The following is a 24,957-nucleotide window of genomic DNA, read 5'->3' on the forward strand; positions in this document are numbered from 1 at the left end:
TTTTCCCCCTTTTAATTTCCACTGGCATTGAGAAAAAACATAGCAATTGGCTACTGCGGTTGGCAGTCAATGTTTGGTGTACGCTAAACTATTCTGTAAACTAATCTTAAGTTTTTAAAAGCAATAAAGTTGTATCTCAGCCATAGATTATAAATTTTCTTGAGCTAAGAAAAGAAAGAGAAAGATGAAAGAAAAATGAAGTTTTAAAGTAATAATGGAAGAACATAATTTGTTAATTTACAACTGATGTAATAGATTAATATTTTTTTCCTTTTTATTTTCGTTCTATCATATGGTGGCATTTTCTGTTTGTATTAGCTCTAGGAAAGTTAAAAATTGTATTGTCTTGTTTTCTGTTGATGTTGGAAGTCAATTTTAATATTTATACGAAGTTAGAACTTGATGAAAAATGATATAATCTCATTTTTCAGTTGAAGAAATTGCTTAGGGTCCATTTGGATTCTCAATTGGTGTCGGTGTAGTGCAATTGATACCTCCATCCTCACTGGTGATCCATTTGGAACACATCCTTATTGCCCGGTGGAGTTATTTCCACTGAAACGTAGCCCCAAATTCTGAGTGGATATTAACAGTTAGCGAAAATTTTCAATCTTCACTGCAGTTTTTCTTCTAATTATATCCATGTTTTTTTTTCTCTTATAACTATAGTGTAGGCAAAAAAAATCCATATGTCCGTTTGGATAAATGGAAGGTAGGATTAATTTCGATAAGGTTAATAATTTATTTCATTGTAAAATTTATTTATTTTTACGTATTTATTTAATTTGTAGTTTTATATATTAATTAGTTTATTCTATAATTACAAAAAAAATGTGTTATATTAAACAAAATATTTTATTGAAAATTAAATAAAAAATGAAAAAAAAAAAAAACTAAGTGGTATGGGCTTTTTTTTTTTTTTTTTTTACTACACTATAGTTATAAGAGCAGAAAAAAAAAAAAAAAAAAAAAAAAACATGGATATAATTGGAAGAAAAACTGCAATGAAGATTCAAAGTTTTCACTGACTATTATGGTTCAGTCAGAAATTGAGACTGCTTTTTAATGGAAATGAATTCATCGGGTAATAAGGATGTGATCCAAATGGAACCACCAGTAAGGTTGGAGGTATTAATCGCACTGTACCGGCATTGAGGATCCAAATGGACCCTTTTTTTTTTTATTTAATTTTCAAATAATATATTTTGTATAATATAACACATTTTTTTTGTAATTATAGAATAAACTAATTAATATATATAATTAGAAATTGAAGAAATACATAAAAATAATAAATTCTACAATGAATTAAATTATTAATAAATGAATAAAAATAAATATCCTTATAATCAATATAAATTAACTAAAATAAATAAATAAACAAATAATAAATAAATTTAACTTTAGTTATTTTATATGAATAGATGTATTATTACTTTGAAAAAAAATCATATAAATAAATATAAAAATAAAAAAATTAATAATTAAATATAAAATTAATTTTACTAAAATTTAATTATTTGTTAACTTTAAAAATACCAAATATATTGTTAAATTAATTATATATCAATTGTAATTTATTATCCATAATAATTATTTTTTCATATTGCTATACTGCATCTTACTGTTATCGTTGTGTTTGCATCAAATCATATATCTCATCATTTATTTTAATCTTATTATTATAATAATTAATCTCATCACTATCGTTATTTTTTAATCTTATCATAACTAATTATTCCACCCATTTAAATGGACCCTTAGTAGTATAATTTAAAATTTGATTAATTTTTTTATCTAAAATTAAATGAGTAAGCGATATTCACATGTTTTAATTTGATATAGTTAAAAAAAATTAAGGATAAGTAAGCTTTTTAAGTTTCAAGTTAGTATTATAATGTAATCTTGATTTCAATTAGGGATAGTTTTATCTATTTAATAAACAACTCAAAATCGAAATTGACGGATCAACTCAAACGCTACTAGTTCAAAAAGACCAGTTTGAACTTTTAACTAGGGTCAAACAATCCCATTCAAGCTCTTTCATCATAAAAAATCTAGAAGACAACATTTACCCAAAATTGAACGAATCTTAGACTTGGATGCCATATGGTATGCTGAAATTGTTTCCAAATATCAATTGCATCATAAAATCATAAATGACCTCAGCATCATTGCAATACCATTTCTAATTTTTTATTTAATCAACTTTGTCAACGATATCTTAACTTGAAAAAAAAAAAAAAAATTATAATATTAAAATTTATCGAATATTATTAATAATTACATTAATTAATTAAATTAAATCTAAATTTTCATTTAAATCAACTTTACAGACACTGATTCAACATTTAAAATCAACATATATATATATATATATATATATATATATATATAAAATTGTTGTCGTAACTGGCCTTAGCTCAATTGCATATTGAACTTGGCTACCAAAGAATATTCCTGAACTTTTAAATTAGTCTTCAATGGAAGCAGCAGAGAAATTTAAGATTACTACCATTTCTGTGAAACCAGATACCAAACAAATATGCATATTGATATACCCAAATGGAATTGTTCTCGTTTTTACTTGTTTCTTTAATCAACCCTTTAAAATTCATTTATTGGGAATTGACTTCCTAATTTATATATAAAGTTGCTGGTATTAATTGATTAAGTTTTTAGTTTTTAGGTTCTAATGTATGCTAATCCCGGTTTGGTGACCAAGAAACTTTTAATCAAAATCCCATTTTATTAAGAGTTAGTATTTCATATGTACTTTACAAACTTATCATTAATCTACAAATAAAATTTCAACTCATGCAAGTAATTTAGTGCATAAATTATCCAGGCTATGCTTAAGCTGATGTTTTTTATAAAAAAAATTTTCTTACTCTTGAGTTTGAAGGAAGGATTGTTAGAATTTGAATTTATATCATATTTAAAGAGCAATTATATCAAACAATTAAACTAAATCTCATGTTTTAAATTGAAAATATTAACAGCTAATATTACATATATGGGATTTTTTTTTTCTTCCACATGAACATGCTATTTTTTTTTAAACCTAAAATCTTATCTAATTGGGATCATTTTACTGTTTCATCCAAGTAAAAAGCTTCACCATATAAGAGAATTCAACCCGGTTTATATTTATAGACCACAGTTTTTATAGGAATCTAACTGCAGAATGTTGAAAAGTCAAGTCAAATGGAAATCTTTTGTTGCACGTTCGGATATACCGTGTTACTTATCATAGTTCAATATCTCATCCTTATAAATGGTTTTCAGGAATGTCATTTGAGTAATCATTTCCAGCACTCTCTTTGGGTCCCCCATAGGAAATATATTTATAACCATGTCTGTCAAGAAAACTGTTGCTCTTGACAATGGCGACGAAGCGGTCAATAGCAACGTTACTTGTACTAACAAAAGGCGCAGGGTCTTTGACCAATGTTTATCCTTCATGGAGGTTTCAATGGAACCACTGTCATCATTAAACGACCTTGATTCTAACAAGTTCAAGGCTGAGATCAAGAGATGGGCTAAAGCTGTTGTGGCATATGCTCGTCAAGTAAGTGGTCGTTTAGGGAGCCCCAGGAAAAGTGATCGTTATGGGAGCTCTCAAGGCTCATCACATGCATAGATCGTATTGATTGTTTGCAGATGGAGATGTTGAGGGCTTTTTTTTTTCCTGGTTGGGACTTGGAATTCATTCTATTTAAGGCTGAAAATTGTAAATCTGAGTCCTGAGATGATGAGAATTGTCTGATGACATCCAACCAAAGATGGGATCAAATATATGGGTGATATAAAGTTCAACCAGTATAACTTCTATGCAAATGCATAGCCACAAAGGTCAAATTCGAAGGAGATATGCAGCTCTGGACCTGTTGCCTAGTATATAGTTTCTATCAGAGTGGAATTGCCATCTTTGACTCCTATTTGCGTTCTTCATTTCTTATGTCTATAGTTTTCTTTTGATTGTTAAATCTTTTTCTCTTCAATTTTTTACCTGAAGAAATTTGTTTCTTTTCTTAAAAGCCAGAAATAATGTACAAAAATTTTATTAATTATTGAGAAATTAAGCAGAATTTCTTGCAACGGATATTGATACTCATGAGAGACACTTGAGGCAATGCTTTAATGGCAGAAATTTCGTCAAAGAGAACATTGTTGATGCTGACGCCTGGAAAATGCAAGCAGGTTTCTTCTTTCCCATCAAAGAGAGGGTGACATCTTTTTCCGTGGTGTTTAAATGTAAAGGACACAATATCTTCCTGCTACTCGTCTGAAAGTTTTTATAACTTGGGACAGATTATTTTGGAAATGATTATACATAAAGAAAATTGTTACAAGAAATCTGCCAAACACTTCGGTTGTAAACAATCCTTGAAGAAGTACTAAAATTTACAGGAAAAACAAATGGAAAAGAAAACCTATATATATTTGAATGGTTTGCAAAATTTGTAACTCAGATAGCTTTGACGACTGATAGAAGCATCAATTTGTTGATCTTGCTCAACTACTCTTTAAGGCAATGAGTTTGAGGAAAAACTCGGACATCAGTAGGTGGGTTTCTGCATTAGTCTGTTTTATCTGTTCCATCAGGTTTCTTTCTAGGAATTAACACACCCGATGCCGTTTCTCCCCCAGAAATGCTCCTCAAAAGCTGTTTAGTGCACATGTCTTGTGCTTGAGTAGCATTCTTCATCCGATTGGCCCTCACCCATGCAGGTTCCTGTCATGAAAGAGAGGTCAATGCTTCTTATTTCAAATCATTAAGGCGTTTAGCTATTAAAAGATGAACAAATCAAAGCATTCTAGATTAAGAGGATATAGATACCTCAGGAAGAAAGCGGGAGAAGCCAAATTTAATCAACAGCAGAACATGTTCCATGACAAGAATTGCTGCAAGGCCAGGCTCTATTTTCCATTTCCCTTCCTGATCGTATAACCATACTAAAAGTGCAGAATTGGTGCATATCGACATCAATATTAGGAACTGAAATTCAAAGTCACCATATCAGTTAATATCATGGTAAGAGTTGAAGACTAAAAAGAATATAGATGAGCAGTTAGTGAAGATTGATAAAAAGATCTTTCAAAAGTCAGAAAGTAAAAGCAGATCTATAATCCTAGTCAAACTTTTGGATTATATCACTTATTCTAGAAGCCTAAAGCAAATAGAACTAAAGAAATGAGGTTCTCTTAATCAAGACATCTAGTTTTTGCACTTCTGATGGCCGATGACAGATTGACTCCATACATGTTTATGGTTAAAATACCTGAAAAATGTTTAGCCAAGCTCCAATTGTAGCAGCAGCCCGTGGAACAGGCCTCTTCAACATGGCAAGCAGCTTCACGGCATCTGTTTTAATTTCTGCCATGTTGTTCTACACATTGAACTATCAAGTTCAGTTTACATTATTTAAACTGAAATTAACAACAAAACATATTTGCAGTCAGTTGAAAGCACCACTAAAAGCATTATATACCAAGGCAGAGAAGGCAAATGCAAGGGGAAACGCACAGGCAAACATCATGATCATTCCAAACTGCAGTGCCAACTCCAGAAAATCTGCACATGTTATAAAATTTTCATTAAGTAGAAGAAAAACCTGTGTTTTGTAAGTTTATGGTGGTGCTTTATAATCAAAATAAAATAGAATGTCTTTTTACATCTAACAGCAAATCAGTATAAAAGTTCTTCATTGAAATTTAAGATTAGCATTAAATCTTTTCTCAGGCCTCACATATCTAAGCACAAACACACTTACACATATGTTATTCTAGGCAGGAAGTAGAGTTAAATAAACTCAACTTAATTTGCATGCCAAAGTTATTGTAATGTGAAAGAAAAATAATAGAATAGATTATCTTCACAATTTTCTGACAGTCCAATTAGTTTACTCCATATTTGGCACATTACCATCAAACAGCCCATCTTCCAGTTCCTCACTAATGCTTGCAGAATATGTGGGTTTTAGGTATTCTTTCTCCACCCTGGAAGTGAATTGGATCTTCCCAGTTGAACCTTTCTCACGTTTTTTCTTGTTTCTTAACAAAAGAGAAGCATTAGAATGAAACGTAAAAGCTTAAGCAGTACCCTATCCTAAGTAGATCATGAACACAGAATTCCATGGGAAGATCTTACCTAACAGCTCTATATTTTTTATAGCTGTACTTCAGATATGGCAAAGAATTTTCCCACAGATTTTCCAACACCTAAATAGCATTTTGCAGTTCAAAAGCACTTAAGTCGAAGAAGTTGTAAGGTGTTAGTACAAAGTAATGAATTTCAATTATCTTCACCTCAGAAAGCATCAAACGCTGGGTCAACACTTGGCGAAGGGTCATAAAGTTGCGATGTAAAAGGGCATGATAGAAAACCCCGATGTATGATTGCATAAAATAAAGACCAAACACCTGAAATATAAATTGAATCCTTCAAGTAAATTTCCTTTCAAGGAAAAAGAAAACTGAATGACAAATCACTTTCTAATCATACTTTGTAGACCAAGCTGTCAGCCCGATATTCAGTATTTTCATTGTTTTCATACTTAATGAGCTTGATTGACATCTTCCCCCCAATCTGTGTGAAGCACTGAATTGCAAGAAGATAAACTGCAGTTAATCCAAACCTGAAACCAAAAGCATGGTACACATAAAGTAAAACAATGTGTGATTTAAATAGGATAAGAAGAAAAGAACTTCATAACACAGACTGTAGTCGCTGCCAAGGAAAATAAATCAACACAAGTTATTAATCAGGCATAACCAAATTTAATTCAAGGTAAAAAAGAGAGAGATGTGGAATCTTACTTCACAATATCAGACTCGATGACCTCATACAGATGAGCATAAGCCAACTCAAATGGCAATTGGAGGCAGATGATACTCAAAATAACAATAGCATCATTTCTGAATCGCTTGAGATAACCAAACCATTCATATCTTTGAAATGCTTCTTTCTCTTTTGTTTTATCAATTCCCAAATTTTTTGTAAGTTCCATGGGAGTATGTAGGGAGCTCCACTCCCTCCCCAACACTTTGTATCCTTGGCTTGTGCTGACAGAAAAATTAAGATGCCACCTACGCCATCCAGAGAGAGAGAGAGAGAATAAATAAATCAGAAATGCTGAAGAACAAGCCTCATGTTTGGAAAGATGGCCTTCTATTTATATGAAATGAACTTACCTGGCTGAAAGTGCAGCGTTTTTACGTTTCCAGAATTGGAAAAACAACACAGCCCACAATATCGTGCTTATAAAGAAAATGGGGAGCACTAGTAATTTTAATGATCTGGAAAAATCATTACACCCAAGCAATTAAACTAAAACCAAGAACAAATCAATTCAACAACTGTCAACACAAAAATGGCTTCCAAGAAGAAAGAAATGGTGAGGCTTACCCAAAATCAACCAACTGCAATATAAGCCCAAATGCAGCAGGAAAAATCATCCATCGTGTATACATTCCAAGGAAAGCAAAATAAACTGCAATCTACCATGCACAAATTCCTCAATTAAGCAATAGACTAAGCATCGCAAAAGTTTGCTAACTGTGAAGTTGTGATCACCTTTGTCCCAAAATATGCATAAATCTCATCAATTGGTTGAGTTGTGAAGTCTGAACAATTTAATGCCCAACTCCAGAGTAGCTTCTTCCTCTTCGTTTCATCTATAGACACGATTTATCTTCATGGCTTAGAGAACATGAGAACTGCAGGTAATTTGCTAATAAATGTAACTAAGCATACCATGTATAGGGAAAACTTGTTTAACAATTCCTTCCAATTCCAACCTCTGAAGTAATGATTCCCCGGCTTCCCATTGGATCTCTTTATGATCAAATTTTAAAGTTAAGTCTGGATTCTTATTAACCTGTAAAATTTCTATTTGATTACTGGTCTGCCGAGAGGCAAAAAGTTCAAAGTTTTTATACATACATGCTACCTATCCAAAGACTCGTTTACAAACACAACATGGCAAAACTTCCTTGCATATGTGCACATTTTTTACTATTTTGATGTACATTTTTTACCATATAGAGAACATCAAAATAGTAAAAAATGTGCGCATATGCATGGAAGTCTCATAAAAAAATAATTTTAGAATTACAAAGACAGAACAAGTAAGATGAAGTACATTAAATAACTCACAGTTTCATTTATCAAGTGACGGTAGCACTGGAAACGCTCACACCAACTGAACAATGAGCCATCAGGCTGCCGCACAAAAGCTTCGACATCTTCCCACCCAAATTGTAAATCAATTCCTGAAGTGCAGTGCTTTATCAGCAATTTTCGTCAAACCAAGCCGATACCTAAAATAAAGGTAAGTAAAAGTAATGGGACAGCCATCAATATCTAAGCCAAATAATTAATACCAATATGAGTGGGCTTCTTCATCTGCAGCTTGGCTGCAGCTGTTCCCAAAGTCTCTAATGGTGCTGCCAGCTGAAAGAAGGATACTTACTAAGCAACTTAACTCAAGATTAACTTTACATCCCAACCACTTGGAAACAATCAAAAGAATGACAACTACAAAAAAGACTCAAGCATGACTTTGGAAAACAATCTCAATTGAGCAATAAGGCAGAATAGGCAATACAGTCAAAATTCCAAATAACATTCTATATTGTAAATAACATGTTTAATTCAGATTTACAAGCAAATTTGCTAAAAAAATTCTTCTATTTTTCAGGAAAAAAAAAAGGAGGGCTGGAGGTAAATCCTCAAACAAATGCATTCACATTTTCTAACAGGGAACACTCAAAGTAATTAAGACCAGAAAATTTCCTTTCACTGAAGAAACCCATTGTCATTAACCAGTATGCAACAGAACATCAGGAAAAAAACAACCACAATTGCACATAAGAGTTTATTAATAAGAATGTGCATTACCATATTTGCATATTCAACACATAAAAAAGCTATTAGCAGGAGCCAAAAGGAAAAAAGAATACATCTTTTACTAGTATTATAATTGTAGATTTACTGTAACAACCAGCAGATGGCAAAACAAAATATAAATTAAGATATTTTAAAAAATATTAAACGAAAAGGGACAAAAAATTATTCTTCAGAACAATATAGAGAATGTTCAAATATGGAAAAAAAAAAATCAAACCTTGATAAACTCATCTGAAAGGCCAAGAACTCTCTCAACAACCAAACCCACATTTCTAAACTCATTTACAAGAACCTCAACGCAATCAAAACCGTCATTGTCTTCCTTCACGTTCCTTTTCGGAACCACCACAGCAATCTCGTAAACAATTTGGTCTTCTCCAACCCCAGTCATTTTCAAATTCACCCAAAAACCACCAGAGAAAGAAAGCACCTGAATCTAGAATACTGTAGCTTAAAAGAACCAATGAGTTAGGGCGGTGGCTTCTTTGGAATCAGTTAAAAATAACCTATTTGGGAGCCCTTTTTGCCAGCAAAATGCATTTTAAATTAACAAAAGGTGTATTCTGTCCTTTTTTTTGGCTGTCTATGGAAAAAAAAAGGTCTTTTTAAAGTGTCAGCTCAAAGGTATAAATTGGTCTATAAATTTTTTTAGAGAAACAGGTGTCTATTTTGAGCCTAAAAGCCTACCGGGTTTTCTGTGTTTGGGATCAAAGAAAGATTAATGCATTTAAAGGAGATAACTTTCCATCAAAATGGGATATAGGCCTACATTAGTTTCTGATTCTACTTTTAGCTTAATAAATACAGCCAGATGGGGTGTTGGGGCGGCGGCGGGGAGGCTAAGGAGCTTCTATCAAAATGCCGAAGTAAGACGAGTAGAAGATGAGTGCATAGAAGACAACTACATGCGTAAATCTGTATGCACAGGTGTCTGCTGAGTCGCGTATTAAGGGAGAGGTTAAAGGTTAAACAGAGACAGATTGGACTGTTTAACAAGAGAGTGACACGTCCAGATTTGACCTGGCACTTCCTCTTTTGTTTGTTCCCCCCAACCCAAAATGCATTTTTGGTCTGGGTGGGCTGAGGTGCGTAATCCTGTGAATGTAATGAGACTATTAGATCATGCCGCCATGGGGCAACGATCCTCTATTCCTCTATGCATTTTTACTTTCTTGGTTTCTGTAAACAGAAAATACCTACATCACAGCCGATTTTCAATCCATTTTCAGTGTCTCTTTGCTACAATTTGCTTAAAGGTGATGATAGTTGTGGAATACGTGGAGTTATGAGGATGAAAGTGATATGCCAAGTTTGATTTATATATTATCATTCTCCTGGCAGCATAGTTTTTGGAATTAGTAGCAGCATTGCAGCAGAAATACGTGTTGGCTCGTATATATTCCCTTATTCTTTTACAGGGTCACAGAGCATTCAAATCTATTAAATGCATACTGCGTTGTGACATAAGATTGGATTGCTAACTTGGCATTTAAAAGTTGAAATCAGATAAGACTTGGGAAATTTTTTATATATTGAATTTCTCAATTGTTCTGTCATTTTTAAACATCATAATTAAAAAAAAAATCATCTATCTTAAACAAAAGTTTAATACTTTATTATCATATACAACTATTGATCATTTAAATGTAATGTTTAAACTTACATTTTGATTTAACATGAATTAGTACAAGAAAAGAGATTCACTTTACAAAACAACGAGATCATCTAGTTTTAAGAATAATGAGAAGAACAAAATTGTGAAGAACAACCCTTTTAGGCATTATAATCAACCATTGTAGCATTTATTTTTAAAAATAAAAAATAGAAAGAATATGAAAAAGTTATCTAAAAGCTGCATTATGCATTATAATTTTGTAATTACATATTTTTTATTGCTTATTTAGGAGAAAAATTATAATTTTGTAATTAGAGGCCCAAAAGCAGTATTTAAAGTTGGGCCCCCTTTTTTCTTGCCCCTTTACGATGCTTACTACTTTCGTCCCATTTTCCTTGAACCTAAAAATAATAATAATAATAATAATAACAATCCAATACAAGAAGCAAAGCACAGTCAAAACGCGTTTAAAGCATAAAAATAAACCCTCCAAATTCCGAACTCTATTCTTTGAATTTCTGTCTTGAATCAATATTTTCTCTGCAAACAAACAAAGAATTCAGCCATGGGAAACACCGAGAAGCTCTTGAACCAGATCATGGACCTGAAGTTCACGTCCAAATCGCTGCAACGCCAGGCGAGGAAGTGCGAGAAGGAAGAGAAAGCCGAGAAATTGAAGGTGAAGAAGGCGATCGAGAAAGGTAACATGGACGGAGCTCGGATCTATGCTGAGAACGCTATTCGCAAGCGCACTGAGCAGATGAACTACCTCCGGCTTGCCTCGCGACTCGATGCTGTGGTTGCCAGGCTCGATACCCAAGCTAAGATGACCACCATTAACAAGTCCATGGCTAATATCGTCAAGTCACTCGAATCCTCCTTGGCCACCGGTAATTTCTCCGTGAAATTTTACTTTTAAATCCTTGATCGTCTTTCTTTTTTGTGGCTATTCGGATGCTAATAATTTTTAGGAGAAATTAATAATTAGGGAAATTTAGGGTAGAATTGAAGAGAACAAAAAAAATTACATTTTTGGGTAAAATTTTAACCGAACGCAAAAATATTGTGGAGATATTAGCCTAAAGTAAAATTATTTCAATTGTTTTTGTAATTTTTCTTCTTTTGTTTTTTTCTATATACTGTAAATTAATTTTTATGTGAACATGGTCAAATTTTGAGTTTTTTTTTTTTTTTTTTTTTTTTGTTTTAGGCAATTTGCAGAAAATGTCAGAGACAATGGATCAATTCGAGAAGCAGTTTGTGAATATGGAGGTCCAGGCAGAGTTTATGGAGAGTGCTATGGCTGGCTCTACTTCATTGTCCACACCAGAAGGTGAGGTCAACAGCTTGATGCAGCAAGTGGCTGATGATTATGGGTTGGAGGTCTCTGTTGGGTTGCCACAACCAGCTGCTCATGCTGTGTCAACCAAGACAGAGGAGAAGGTTGATGAGGATGATTTGTCAAGGCGGCTTGCAGAGCTTAAGGCTAGAGGTTGAAAGAAATGGTGGAATTAATTTGAATGATCTTGTGATACATAATATCACTGTTATATTTGACTGAATTTGGTTTTCCTTATAATGTTATATGCTGTGTGTGTTTCATATGAATGAGCTGATGCCTTTAGCTTGAATTTTAATTGTTGACTTTTTCCCCTGAAATCCCTGTGATAATGTGGTATATGGGATGACTGGATCTGTTGGAATGCATTGAGATGTCTCCAGGTTGGTGTTGGTGTCGGTGTTTATGGTCATGATGTTTGAGCTTATCCCATGGTTAAAGAAGGTATATATGCCTGTTAGGGTTGATAAGTGGTTCAATCTTTTCCTGCTAGTCAAGTGAATGGATTAGGTTGATGCTGCTGAACATAAGCATTCGTTTTTGGATGAACTATTTGTTTGGTTGATGGTCTATCATTTAACATGTTTTCTGCTTTATGTAGAAATGTGGTCTTTAGGGTTATGCTGCTGATTTTTATGGGCATCAGTCATTTATATCCCCTTCTTCTAGGGTATGTGACCTTGAGGTTTAAGATCACAGAAAAAGAATCTAGTTAATATAGAAAACACAAAGATACTTGATAGTTGTAGGTAGATCAACTGAATTCACCATTGTGGCTTACATTCCCCACTTAACCACATCTCTACCTGTAATATTAATGCATTTGTTGATAGAATGCCTAAGTTTTACCAGGTTGTGTGCTCGATTAGGCCATTTTTACAGTTTTAAGATCAAATATTGGAGTCTCATCTTCGATCTTTGCATCTGTTATTGAGATGAAAGATTAGGAGATAATTAATCCATCATGGTGAATGAGTATCACATATATGTAACCAATTGAAGATATCCTGTTTGACCAGCACATCCCAGCTTTTGCGAAATAAAGGAAAAGGGAAAAGCACTAATTTTGGCAATTGGAAAATTTCCAATTGTTCTGTCCGTATTTGCGTCTACTTGTGGAACAATATGAATTTTTTCCCCAACTCTTTTCTTTTGTTCATCTTGACCTTCAACCATTGAGAAGTGGTGGCATTAGGTAGGAAGTCAGAAAATTTTGGCAAAGCTTGGAGCCATTTAACGTTTCTCTTCCCTTCACCTTCAAAAACTTTAACTAAGATTGAATTGAATCTCAAATTCTAGATTTAATTATTATCAAGTTTCAGTGTTTAACTAGCTACAACTTTCCAATTAAGCTTGCCCTAAACATTTATCTCTTTCTTTTAATTTGTTAAAAAATTAACCAAAAAATTTTAAAAATTCCCTTTTTTTTAAGAAAAATTTTGAATTGTTAATTTTTTATGCGTATTTTGAATTTTTATTTTTTTTTCAAGATTTTGAAATTTTTTTAAAAATTCAGATTTATTTTTTAAAATAATTTTTTATTTTGGTTTTCTTTTATAAAAATTCCATTTTTAATTTTTAATTTTAATTTTATTTATTTTTTTAATTTTTATTTATAAAATTTTTAATTTTTAATTTTAATTTTTATAATTTATTTTTTTCTAAAGCTTATGTGGGGAAGTCCATAATGTGATGTTGATTTTGGCATTCAGGTGACATTTGAGGGTTAATAGCTGATCTTCAAAGGTGAACTGTATTGGTTAAGGGAGACAAGATGCATGAAGGAATGAAATTGTAAGTCCAGAAATTATTCCAAGGAGTTTTTAAATTTTAGAAGCGAAATTAATAAGATGATATTTATTTTAAAATATATTTTTAAAAAATAAATATGTGTATCTACTTAAAAAATTATCTAATACTAATTTTTGTAAGTATTTAATTATAAATTTTTATTTTATAAGTAATACAATTCGGCACGTGGAGTATCTGTGGAATGTGATGAGCGCACCTACCTGAGGCTTAGTAGGAGTATACTTTATAACAAGTCAACTGCGCCTGCTACTGACAAAACACTGTTGAGCGCTGAGTTAGGATTCTAAGAATCAAAATCTTTGTCAATTCTCAATAAAAAAAAAACGAACCCAATTTTATTTACCTACAGATTCTCTTCTTTGTCCTAAAAGTTCAAGCTTTAATCTTGTTTTCATATAAAATCAAGCATGGGTTTCTTCAAATTGGTCTCTTTTGTTTTGATTTTGCAGTTGCTTAATACGATAGTTGTTTTGTCATCTTCTTCTTTGAGCTCATCACATGGGTTGTCTGAATTCCCCAAGAAGTTTCTTGATTTTGCTAAAAGACAGGAGCTTGTTGATTGGATGGTGGGCATTAGGAGGAAGATACATGAGAATCCTGAATTAGGATATGAGGAATTTGAGACTAGTAAGCTGATCAGACAAGAATTGGATAAAATGGGCATTCCTTATAAATACCCAGTTTCAGTTACTGGTGTTGTTGGCTTTGTTGGAACTGGTAAACCTCCGTTTGTTGCAATAAGGGCAGATATGGATGCTCTTTCGATGCAGGTTCGAATCATTTTTTTTTTAATTTCTTTCCGGATTCATTTTGAAAATCTGGTTGTCGAAAGTTAGCCTTGTCTCAAGCTTAATCTGCAAAGATGACGCTTGATTATTGTATAATTTAGTAATTTTTTTATTGAGTTAAGTTACTTTGATTAAAAGTTGGATTTATGGGGTTTGAGCTTAATATTCAATTCTAGGCACTTTATGACTTTATCATTTTGAATTTGAACTTACGATTTACAATTGTGCTAATATGAGATTTGGCTTGTCTAAACCAGGATGATTTTAGTTAAACTCTCGTCCGCAGATTGTATTTGATGATCTTGACGCTTTGCTTTCCATTTTTATCTTCCACTTTATATCGTATGAAGAAAGGAATCAACTGTGAACTTCTATTAATGGGCTGTTAAAATGTGTAGGAACTGGTCGAGTGGGAGCACAAGAGTAAACATCCGGGGAAGATGCATGCTTGTGGGCATGATGCTCATGTTTCAATGCTTCTTGGTGCTGCAAAAATACTAAAAGAGCATCTTGAAGAGTTGAAGGTGTGTCACATCAATTTTCTCTTGCTAATTTCATATTTAGTCCACCCAAACTTATGTTTTATAGTTTGTTGTATGATTGAATTATTGCTCTCCTGGTCATGATTTGCATAGTAAGGGTGCTAAATACCATTACACTCGAACAATTTTGATTATTAATTTTTCCACGTCCAATCTGTAGAGCCTGTAGCTTGTTATTTAGGCCTTATTGATAGTTCTGGCTGTTTTTTTCTTCAATAATCTTAAATCGTAGTAATTAAAAAGGTATTTTATCATTTCAAAATTGCTATTTCACCTTTTAATATATGATATGAAGGAAATGCTGGTGAAACATTCATTAATCAAATGTCGGTCCTTGCTGCTCTGCCAGAGAACACAATTTATTTGAACCACAAAACTAAAGAGTTTATCAATTATCACAGGACCTGGATGCCCCTGCTTATCGTATGCTTGAAGTTTGCACTGAAGCAATCTGCTTAGTTGGAGAACTGTTGGGTAGAATCATGAAGAGATTACTGTGCATGATAGAATTATTTTTTGTATGAAAGTAGTCTTTTTGTTAGTTTTTTAGACAAAAAATGGAATAGCGTTTAAAGCCTGCTTATAGTTTGTTTGAAGTTTGAACTGAAGCGATCTGCTTAGTTGGAGAACTGTTGGGTATTCTCCCATTGATATCCACATTGTCCCATGAAAGTTTTAACTGTGTAAGGCTGTTAGCTTCCTTCTTTCCCTTATGGATGCTTGATGCTGTTCAGTTTAATTTCTTAATCAGGGTACAGTTGTTCTTGTTTTCCAACCAGCTGAGGAAGGAGGTGGAGGGGCAAAGAAGATGCTAGATGTAGGTGTGTTAGAGAATGTTGATGCAATCTTTGGGCTGCATGTTGCACCTGATCGACCTATTGGTACAGTGGCCTCCAGGCCCGGTCCTCTATTGGCTGGGAGTGGCTTCTTTGATGCAGTAATAAGTGGAAAAGGAGGTCATGCAGCCATTCCTCAGCATTCAATAGACCCAATTTTGGCAGCCTCTAATGTTATAGTTAGCCTACAACATCTTGTTTCACGGGAAGCTGATCCACTGGATTCCCAGGTACATTAAGTTTTGTATGATATCCTTTGCTTCCTGTGCATACTTATTTGAATGTTGTTGTTATGCTATAGATACTGTTTTGTGCTTATATAGCCCAAAGTAGCTTTTTTAAAAATTTTTGCAATCAAGATGATTCCCTCACTTGGATTTTGGAGTTAAGTTTGGTGGTTCTCCTTGCAATGATGCTGAGACAGAAAATTTTACCTTTTAAAGATTAAAGTACATGCATATGAGTTTTTTCATGATACGGCTGCTAAAATTTATTTTAATCTGGCTAATTGTATTCACAAGTTGGTATGATGTTCATTTGAGTGAATGGTCATGTTTACCATCTAAGCAAGATGGCTTGAGAGACCATTGTAACAAGTAGCTGAGAAATTATGTTATGTGCTTGCATTTACATTTTAAGGGTTGTTGGTGTTGTGGTGTATTTAAGTGTTCCATTAAGAAAATTTAGCAATGGATTTATATAGATTTTGTTAATAGCATGTATATTTCTTTATATAGAACCTGAAATTACTCAATCCTATGAACCTTTGCTTAGGGAACAGAACCAAGGTCTGAAGGTATTAGTAATGTTATATCAGAATTGAAAGTCAGGAAAAGGAGCTTTAGACTTCTGATCCGTTGATGAGATGAGGAACTCTTCAAGAAGTTCTGAAATTCCCTCTAAACTAAAAATGGAAAGAGAGAAATTCTAAAATTTTGGTTTCGATTTGACATTTAAATCTAAAACATGTTATATTTATTGAAAATCATTCCCAGAGAAGTTTGCTTTGGATCTTATGTACCTTTATTCAGAAAAATGACTTATAACTTGTAACCTAGTGGAATTTTGGTTACTTTTCTTAGATTTTCTTTACTCTGCAGGATATACTTTTTGATGTGTAAGCCATCCTTCCTCTCCACTAATATTCATCACAATAACTTTTTCCCTTCTAGTGTCGTATTTTCCCTGACTCAATTAACCAGTAAAATGTTTTTTTGTGATACTGTTGGATCTACTTTAACAAAGAATTTCCTTGTAGGTGGTCACAGTTGCAAAATTTCAAGGAGGTGGGGCTTTCAATGTCATTCCTGATTCAGTTACAATTGGCGGGACCTTCCGAGCATTTTCAAAAGAAAGTTTAACGCAACTTAAGCAGCGGATTGAGGAGGTATATAAGTTAGATACTTTGAATCATTAAACAAATCATTGAGCAATTTTTAAAGTACACAAAAATAAAATATAATACTCCAGCATTAAATGAAAAGCCTTGTGAACAACTAAAAGTTTTGGAAGAGGTTCATATATTGCTTTGTCCTAGATTTCTGGCATTTTGAAGGTAGAACTAATTACATATGTTTATAATTTAACGATCCCAAGAATCTGATTTACTCAATTGACAGGTTATCAAAGGGCAAGCTGCTGTGCAGAGGTGCAGTGCTAGTGTTGATTTCTATGAAAAGGAGAAGCCTGTACCCCTTTTCCCTCCAACCATAAACAATAAGGACTTGCACGATCTCTTCCAGAAAGTTGCAGGGGATATGCTTGGCGCTGACAAAATTAAAGACATGCAACCACTGATGGGATCTGAGGATTTTGCATTTTACCAAGAGGTAATTCCTGGGTATTTCTTCTTTCTTGGAATGCAAGATGAGACCAGTCCACCGCTCAAATCCGTCCACTCGCCCTACTTTATGATCAATGAAAATGTTCTTCCTTATGGTGCTGCACTTCATGCATCATTGGCTGCTAGGTATCTCCTTGCGGCAGAGCCAAAATTTCATTCACCAGAAGAAAATTTACATGACGAATTGTGAAGATTCTTGACTGCCCTCACTAGGGTTGTTACCTCATAGTGCTGCTGTACATACAGCCTTATTTTTGTTGAACACATCAAACATATGCATCAAGTTCATTAATAAGAGTGTCCAAAATAGCAATCTACAAAGTTATTTAAGTATTTGTTCTTTCTTTTCCCCATTCTTTTTGGAGATTTTTACTATAATTTAAAGTTTAGTATAATTTTGATAAATAAATAAAAAAAAAAAAACTCCCTTTCCCCCTTCACTTGAAGAACTTTGTATAATTCTCAGGGTACAGTTAGATTAACTTTTTTGGATTTTTGTTTTTTTAATAATTAGCTTTTCTTGTTGATTGTAAATAAAACAGAAAGCTCAAAAACTTGTTTAAATTATTAAAAGCCAGCTTTAAAACATTTTTCAATCAAAGCATGCATGAAATTAGATTGACCAATTAGAAGGTTTCTAAGAATGAAAAGGAAAGTATAAAATAACATCCCCTATGTCAATACCCTAAAACTTTGGATGCCAATCCTAATAAAGGATCCAAAGCACTTGGAGCAAATTTCCTTGCAAAAAGATAACAAACTATAGATGGTTGGCCATTATAAAGGCATAACTGACCTTCAAAAATTATCTTAAAGAAACCTTCTGTTATATCAGCTTTCTCAAATGTAGCTGGATGAGCACCACCCTTTGACCAGTCTGTCCATGTAAGAGTCCTGTTTGCCAATAGATGAGGCAACTGGACGCTCAGCATTGTGGGGAAATAGTGCTCGTCCACATAACAAGCTGGCTGGCAGAACTCCTTAAACTTGGGATAATAGGTGGTGTCCTCAATTATATTAATTGCAAGCCTCCTGTCAACTTCAAACCATTGAGACCCTTTACGCCATTGACTAAGTGTAACCTCCGGTTCCATGCGTGGATCGTAGCGTCCTCTCCCATCTGGTCCAAGTTCATCAAATGAACCCATGAAGCTATGTCTTGATCTTGATATGTAACGATAGGTTATGGTAAAATTCTGCAGAGGAATGCAAGACTCAGACAAGAGAACAAACCATTCATTGGAGATATCAAGCAATGCATTAGCAATGAGCCTCCTCTCAGCCTCGCACATACTCATTCTTCCCCACTCCACCACCTGCAAAAAATAAAAATGAAAAACAAATAATTTAAACACACATCTTCAAAGAACAACTCGTGATGTTGTGCCTATAGAATTTCTTAGTTGGAAAAACATTCTCTTATTCTTTTTTCATGTGCTAGTGTTTCAAACGCATTGAAAAGCAGATCAAGGTTTTGCAGATACAATTTTTTAAAAATTCAGAAAAATATTTACAATTCAAACACAAAAAGGAAAATATCATACAAGAATGTTGGCAAGTGATGGTACAAAGCACAAAACACAATCATATTTTAAGATGACAGTGCAACCAATTGTGTAAACAATAACAGAAGTATTTTATTTGACAAGTGTATCTCTCATGAAGGCTATTTTTGATGCTTTGACGCCCTAGTTGGATTGCACCAGCCACCACTTCCCCCTTTACTCCATCAAAAGTCCAAACTGACAGAACCCACCCAAAAAAGAGTTCTCAGTTCTCAAGCGGCAGTTGAGGTGAAGAGCAAATGGGGAGAATAGATGAACATACAAATTGTATGATGTGCATATCTTATTAGAATAAGATACCAAAGAGCAAATGAAACAGAAACAGTAGAGTACTGAGATAACAAAGAAACACCAGGCATCATGAGGAAGAAATAGTCGATGGATGCTGCAGAGCAAAACCTGCTCTACTATTGCCACAATACTTCGAACTGATTCCCTTGTAATTACTTTTAAGCAACCAAAATGACTAAAGCTTAACATATAAGAAAGTAGGATAGTGTTTTCTCCAGAAACATATTAAGAACTTGCTAAATGACAAGGGTTATACATTTGAGCCACATTCGTTAGCAATGGCTATATGCATTTTGTATAGTCTTGTGGGACAAAGAAGATGAAACTTTTCTATTTGACTAGAACAAAAAGAAAATGATCAACAACCAGTCAAGATGAAAATTCAATCAGCATCCACCCCAAAATGTTAAACAACTTCCTTGAAGTTGTTAATTTCTGCTTACATGTCACAGAATTATGTTCTATTCATCAACATCATGTTAATTCACATAACCTTGAAATAACAGAACAAGCTTCAAGTGCAGCTACCTCCGCTAACTACACTCCAAAGCTCAGTAAAGACAAACAAGAAAGAGATGGCAGCACAAAGAAACAATTACTTTTATTAAGCCTTCAACTGGAGACAAACTCAGTTTTTCATGCTCCTATATATCAGTAAACTACATGACTCGAGATAATATAGACTCCTTTAGAATTCTGTAAAACAGTAATCATAAATATCATGACTCTTTCATAAACTAACAAGGACAAACATAAACATCAATTTGATAACAACAACTTAAATGGGTGAACGAGGTCTAAGCAGGCAAAAGTAACATGAAACAGGCTCATTTGGTGCAAATTACACATTCCCAGTTGTGCCATTATTGCTTGGATGGCTGTCCTTAACAGAATCCCTACTAAGGATGGGATGAGTTCATGGGTAATTATTATAGATGGAAGCTGTGTGTTGCATAAACAGGAGGCAGAAAGTAGAAACCATATTTTCTTCAGCTGCAATTATTCAAAGGATGTTTGGAAGCAAGTTGTGAGACTTTGCAGCCTGCACAGGGAGGTTGCTGACTGGGAAGAGGAGCTGCAATGGGCAATTAGGGGAGGCCTTCCTTTCTATCCTATTTAGGCTAGCCCGGAGGGCATACTTATACCTGATATGGAAAGAAAGAAACAAAAGGCAGTTTCAAAATGAATAGTGTACTGGAGTGCGGATTCGGAGTCAAATTAAGGAAATGATCAGATTTAGATTGGCAGGATTAACGAACATTGTTTTTTTATCAAGTCAAAAAGGAGTTATGTGAGAGATGGGAACTAAGTAGAGACATATTTGTAGAGTCAGTCTTGTGCTGCTTGATTTGTTTGTACAGTTTTTTTGTAGCAGTGAATTCACTGCTTCTTGGATAATAAAATACAATTTATCCAAAAATAAAATAAAATAAATGGAAGCATGAACCAAGCAAGCATCACAAATCTCAACAAATACTAGCACAAGAAATTTATGTTAAGTCTCCACTATGTAACAAAAAAAAGAAAAAAAAAAAGTAATTCCATAACATGAAAAAAAAATGAAAGGTTTGCTAATGTATACCTGACTTGGAATTTGTCTCCCGTAGAAAGCGGATGATGCTGGACAGTCAGCAATGTAAGATGGCAGGGCATGGACATATATCGAGTACTGCCCTTCATGCCCTTTGAAGAATCTATCCCAAAGAGGAGCCAGTGGCAATGGCCCCTTCGTCAAGAACATGAAGGCAATCTTGGGGACTCTCTTCAAAGGATATTCCTTGATTTGAGGAACAAATGAAGCCCTCCATAATAGTTCTGTATCATTCATAGTATGCGACAAGTTTGATGGAGGCCTAATCCAACTTTCTGTGCTATTAGCCTCTTCAAACCAAGGCTGAAAAGTGGATGGTGCTACGGTAGCTATCCGCTGGACCACAAAAAATGGTACTGAATACATACTGATGATCGATAATCCAATGCCCAAGAACAAAAACAACGAACAAAATAGGAAGAGTCTCAAAGGCAAAACCCTGGAGAGGTTCGTTCTGACTGCAGAAGCCGGGTCCTTACCTTCCTCCATTGCCACCACCCTTGGCTGCGCCATAACTAAATCACTCAATTATAAAATCAGCTTTCTGGATTTCTGTTTCCTCTAAAACCAAACCAAGAAGCACCCCTTTAGGATCAAAACCTTTCCCCAAGATGACAAAGCCAAAACTTTGAAACGCATCTAATATGGGTACGAGTGAAGGAAGGTTTATAATAGAATAGGATCACTGACATAAATAAGCAAGTAAAACACTTATTGCCAAATAAGTATTTGTAAAACATGAAGGAAAATAAGTATGCCAATGGCGACAAAATGTTTCGAAGAAATCAAAGACCTTTTCTCCGGGAAAATAAACAATAAATGTAAAAATGATGACGAAGAGATTTAGAGATAAAAAGGAGCGAAAGATTTGTTCGTTGGTTACATGCGTTTGGGCTATGATTTTCTATGAGTTATATATTGATTAGTTCACACATTCCCTTAAATTCTTGAATTCTGCCGGCTTTTAATGAATGGTAGGAATTAATATTAATGGAACTTTCCTATACGTGATTTCTCTGTACATGCGCAACCAAACAGCAAAGGACAAAGAAGAAAGAGATATTAAAAGTGGGGATGGAGAAATCTCGAATTTGGTAACAAGAACAATTTTTTGTTGCTTTGAGTTTGTGCTATTGAGATTGTCTTTTGTTTGTAGCCTGGGTTGGCAGGTCCGCTGGTGATGTTGGAACTTTCAACTGTAGGGATTGCACTTAGAACATGCAATACAACTCCTGGTTAATCTCAAAATCTGGACCCTATTGTCTCGCTGAATCTCAACGGATTTCCCAAACTAGATTTTCATGAATGGAATTTCCGTTTAAAATGGATTTTTACAAGAGATAAATGGTGCCACTTAAAAAAAAATGCATATGCAATAAGACATGAAGACTTGTCAATAATGAGAATGATTGATGGATAAATGACTTTCAGGTCGACGAGAGCCTTAGGAGAGGCCCTATATGTTCAGACCACTATGGCCACGCTTTCACATTAGGGGTTGGTTCAACCAAACGAACCAGGAGAACTTGTCCAGTACAGCGACTTAGATACAACCGAACATAAACCAGAACATGGCTCTAAAATGGACGAGAAAGGAAGATCCACTGGCTGTCTGTATATTTTCGGGTTTGATTGATTGAGGATTATCATCCCTAATGATCGAAATGGAGATGTTAGCAAATTGGATTTGTAAACCTTGCTAAAAGGTCTTTGAACCCACTTTCAATAGCAACATTAATGCTGCTGCCCTCTAGAAAGAAAATGATCACCCATACTCTAATCTTTAAACCCCTTTTTAATTTTAATAAACATGCGATTGATAGCCGTACCTGTAATCCAAACTAAACTAAACCAAACCTAAATAGCGTTTTGCAGAGCAAGTTGAATCTACGAGGAGACTCAAAAGTCAGACCGATTTAACCATCTTAATTTATCAACTTTTACATACCATATCACTTGTTGAAATTCAGAGACCCCGTACTAGCTCAGTAGTGAACAGCTCAATTAATAATACACCAGACCTATTTAGATGAAAGAACATAAAGGAAAGGAAACCGACGCTCTTGGTGATATTTGAAATCAACATATCTAGTATTTAGTTTCCTTAAAAAAATATTTCAAAACAAATAATTTCCTTAAAACAAAGGCTCCAAACTGAGTCGGAACAATATGATGCTAATGAAGCTATAAACTTTTCAATATAATTTTCCCATCAAACTTTCAAACATCATAAAATACAGGACTCCAACGAGTCCAGCCTCACTTCTCTGAAGAGTTGGGTCCACGCTTCTTCCCAAAGCCAACAACTGCATACAGCAAATCAAAACACCATCCATGATGCTCATACCATGCAAAAATGAGGGATGAAAAACAGGGGTACGCCTTCTTCTACCATGCAAATCTCAAAAGAAATTAAGAATATGAACAAATAAAAGACCATGTAGGTATATGATGTATAAAGACCTGACAATTCCTAGTAAAAATAACACAAACTAACAAAGTCAAGGCCCCTATCCACCCTATCTGAGATGAATTTCGTTCACAATAATTGTAGAGCAGAAGGTTAAATGGCACTTAATCTAACTCCAAGAAAAGGAAATGATTTGGAAGGACAGACAAGAACTACACTAACCGTTGGCCTAAGAAAACAGCACAATCAGCATTGAAATGGTTCACTGCAACCAGAGCTAAAATTGAAAAGATAAAACACTCACTCGAATTGGATTTTCTCAACAAACTGAACCAAACCACTAACAAGAACATATCAATCGTTAAAGATAATGTAAGATATTCCAAGCATTCTTCAACTAATATAACAGTGACGGCATCACACTTTGCTCATTATATTATCATATCAATTGTGAAACAAAGTTCAAAACCAATTAACCACACATTCCAACATAGTAACGAGTAACGACCACATAGTACAACAGAATTAACTCTTTTCATTCTCATAACCAAATTAAAAAAAATGGAAATAAAATTATTGATTACTAATTTTACCTTAATTAATATTATTTTCCACAAATAGTAGTAAAATGCATATCAACAGTGAATGGTAAAGAAGAAAAAGAGATAAGCTAACCGGCGGTAACGAAACGGCGGTTGTACTGCATGCGCTTATAGGCGCGACCTCTAGGCTTCTTCTTCTTGTCTTGCTTGGCCACCTTTGGGGTCTGCCCTCTCACCTTTCCCGCACGTGCCAACGATCCGTGAACCTTACCTGTACGCCGGTCACCGTCACACAACAAACAACATGAAAATCAAATGAAATTTAAACAAAAAATAAAAACTTTGGGCGAAAATCATATCGGAAGTTTAGGGATTACCCATTTGTGATTGTCGTTGCTTATCCGGTCAGGAGGTGAGAGAGGATATCTCTTTTAGAGGAATTTAGGGTTAGGGTTTTTATCTGGAATCTGGGTATTTATTGGAAAACAAAATTGAACCCGTTTTCTTCACCCGTATTGTAAAACGGGTTTGGACTGTTAAAGAATAGTCCGCAGCCCTTGACACAAATTAGGTTGGTCCAATCGAATTTTCATTTTTTTTTTATTTTTTAACTGAAACAAATTTCATGTTAAAAGATAAAATATTTTTGATAAATAAAAGATAAAATTTTTTAAACTCTAACAATTTTTTTTGGATGAAATATACTTAATTTTGTGTAAAAATAATTTAAAAAATTAAAAAGCTTTTTCTCTTTTTTTTTTTTTATTAAAGAGTTTTTGTCCGCTTTACACTATATAAACTTGTAAATTAAACATTTTATCAAAATTATCATGTAAAATTTTAAATAAATCATAAAAAAAAAAAAATCG

The 24,957-nt window shown here is 33.9% G+C and overlaps 6 protein-coding genes across 9 annotated transcripts; 3 read left to right on the plus strand and 3 right to left on the minus strand.

Annotated features, from left to right (window-relative positions):
* Positions 1-3,265: 3,265 nt before the first annotated feature.
* Positions 3,266-4,101, plus strand: LOC149510685 (uncharacterized). Its single transcript, XM_089757399.1, has one exon. The coding sequence runs from the start codon at positions 3,356-3,358 to the stop codon at positions 3,641-3,643; it is 288 nt and encodes a 95-aa protein (XP_089613525.1). The 5' UTR covers positions 3,266-3,355; the 3' UTR covers positions 3,644-4,101.
* A 127-nt stretch (positions 4,102-4,228) lies between these two features.
* On the minus strand, positions 4,229-10,836 carry LOC111280778 (anoctamin-like protein At1g73020). Its single transcript, XM_022868242.2, has 16 exons — positions 9,132-10,836; positions 8,389-8,458; positions 8,162-8,277; positions 7,760-7,883; positions 7,580-7,680; positions 7,412-7,503; positions 7,198-7,302; positions 6,823-7,092; positions 6,509-6,641; positions 6,313-6,426; positions 6,155-6,225; positions 5,930-6,057; positions 5,496-5,578; positions 5,286-5,393; positions 4,844-5,002; positions 4,229-4,738 (listed from the first exon to the last, which is right to left on the minus strand). The coding sequence occupies exons 1-16, from the start codon at positions 9,303-9,305 to the stop codon at positions 4,583-4,585; spliced, it is 2,004 nt and encodes a 667-aa protein (XP_022723977.2). The 5' UTR covers positions 9,306-10,836; the 3' UTR covers positions 4,229-4,582.
* A 133-nt stretch (positions 10,837-10,969) lies between these two features.
* LOC111280776 (ESCRT-related protein CHMP1B) lies at positions 10,970-12,137 on the plus strand. The gene is made up of 2 exons (XM_022868240.2): positions 10,970-11,419; positions 11,740-12,137. The coding sequence occupies exons 1-2, from the start codon at positions 11,095-11,097 to the stop codon at positions 12,024-12,026; spliced, it is 612 nt and encodes a 203-aa protein (XP_022723975.1). The 5' UTR covers positions 10,970-11,094; the 3' UTR covers positions 12,027-12,137.
* A 45-nt stretch (positions 12,138-12,182) lies between these two features.
* Positions 12,183-18,022, plus strand: LOC111280773 (IAA-amino acid hydrolase ILR1-like 4). 2 transcript variants are annotated; one of them, XM_022868238.2, is made up of 7 exons: positions 12,183-12,312; positions 13,581-13,662; positions 14,130-14,450; positions 14,867-14,992; positions 15,762-16,076; positions 17,105-17,233; positions 17,466-18,022. In XM_022868238.2, exons 3-7 carry the CDS (start codon positions 14,244-14,246, stop codon positions 17,877-17,879), a joined length of 1,191 nt encoding a protein of 396 aa, XP_022723973.1. In that variant the 5' UTR covers positions 12,183-12,312; positions 13,581-13,662; positions 14,130-14,243; the 3' UTR covers positions 17,880-18,022. The 2 variants fall into 2 exon arrangements, with proteins under 2 accessions (XP_022723973.1, XP_022723972.1); XM_022868237.2 differs by lacking the exons at positions 12,183-12,312; positions 13,581-13,662 and having other exon boundaries at positions 13,699-14,450.
* LOC111280774 (glycosyltransferase BC10-like) lies at positions 17,801-24,288 on the minus strand. 3 transcript variants are annotated; one of them, XM_089757397.1, is made up of 4 exons: positions 24,222-24,288; positions 21,128-21,697; positions 18,486-19,005; positions 17,801-17,936 (listed from the first exon to the last, which is right to left on the minus strand). In XM_089757397.1, the coding sequence occupies exons 2-4, from the start codon at positions 21,647-21,649 to the stop codon at positions 17,908-17,910; spliced, it is 1,071 nt and encodes a 356-aa protein (XP_089613523.1). In that variant the 5' UTR covers positions 21,650-21,697; positions 24,222-24,288; the 3' UTR covers positions 17,801-17,907. The 3 variants fall into 3 exon arrangements, with proteins under 3 accessions (XP_089613523.1, XP_022723974.2, XP_089613524.1); XM_022868239.2 differs by lacking the exon at positions 17,801-17,936 and having other exon boundaries at positions 18,294-19,005; XM_089757398.1 differs by lacking the exons at positions 17,801-17,936; positions 24,222-24,288 and having other exon boundaries at positions 18,294-19,005; positions 21,128-21,472; positions 21,616-21,679.
* Positions 23,204-24,619, minus strand: LOC111280777 (small ribosomal subunit protein eS30z/eS30y/eS30x). Its single transcript, XM_022868241.2, has 3 exons — positions 24,466-24,619; positions 24,222-24,359; positions 23,204-23,442 (listed from the first exon to the last, which is right to left on the minus strand). The coding sequence occupies exons 1-3, from the start codon at positions 24,467-24,469 to the stop codon at positions 23,396-23,398; spliced, it is 189 nt and encodes a 62-aa protein (XP_022723976.1). The 5' UTR covers positions 24,470-24,619; the 3' UTR covers positions 23,204-23,395.
* Positions 24,620-24,957: the final 338 nt, after the last annotated feature.

This window comes from Durio zibethinus, chromosome 28 (assembly GCF_047325235.1).
Source record: "Durio zibethinus cultivar Kanyao isolate XHJ-2024 chromosome 28, ASM4732523v1, whole genome shotgun sequence".
NCBI classification, from domain to species: Eukaryota; Viridiplantae; Streptophyta; class Magnoliopsida; order Malvales; family Malvaceae; genus Durio; species Durio zibethinus.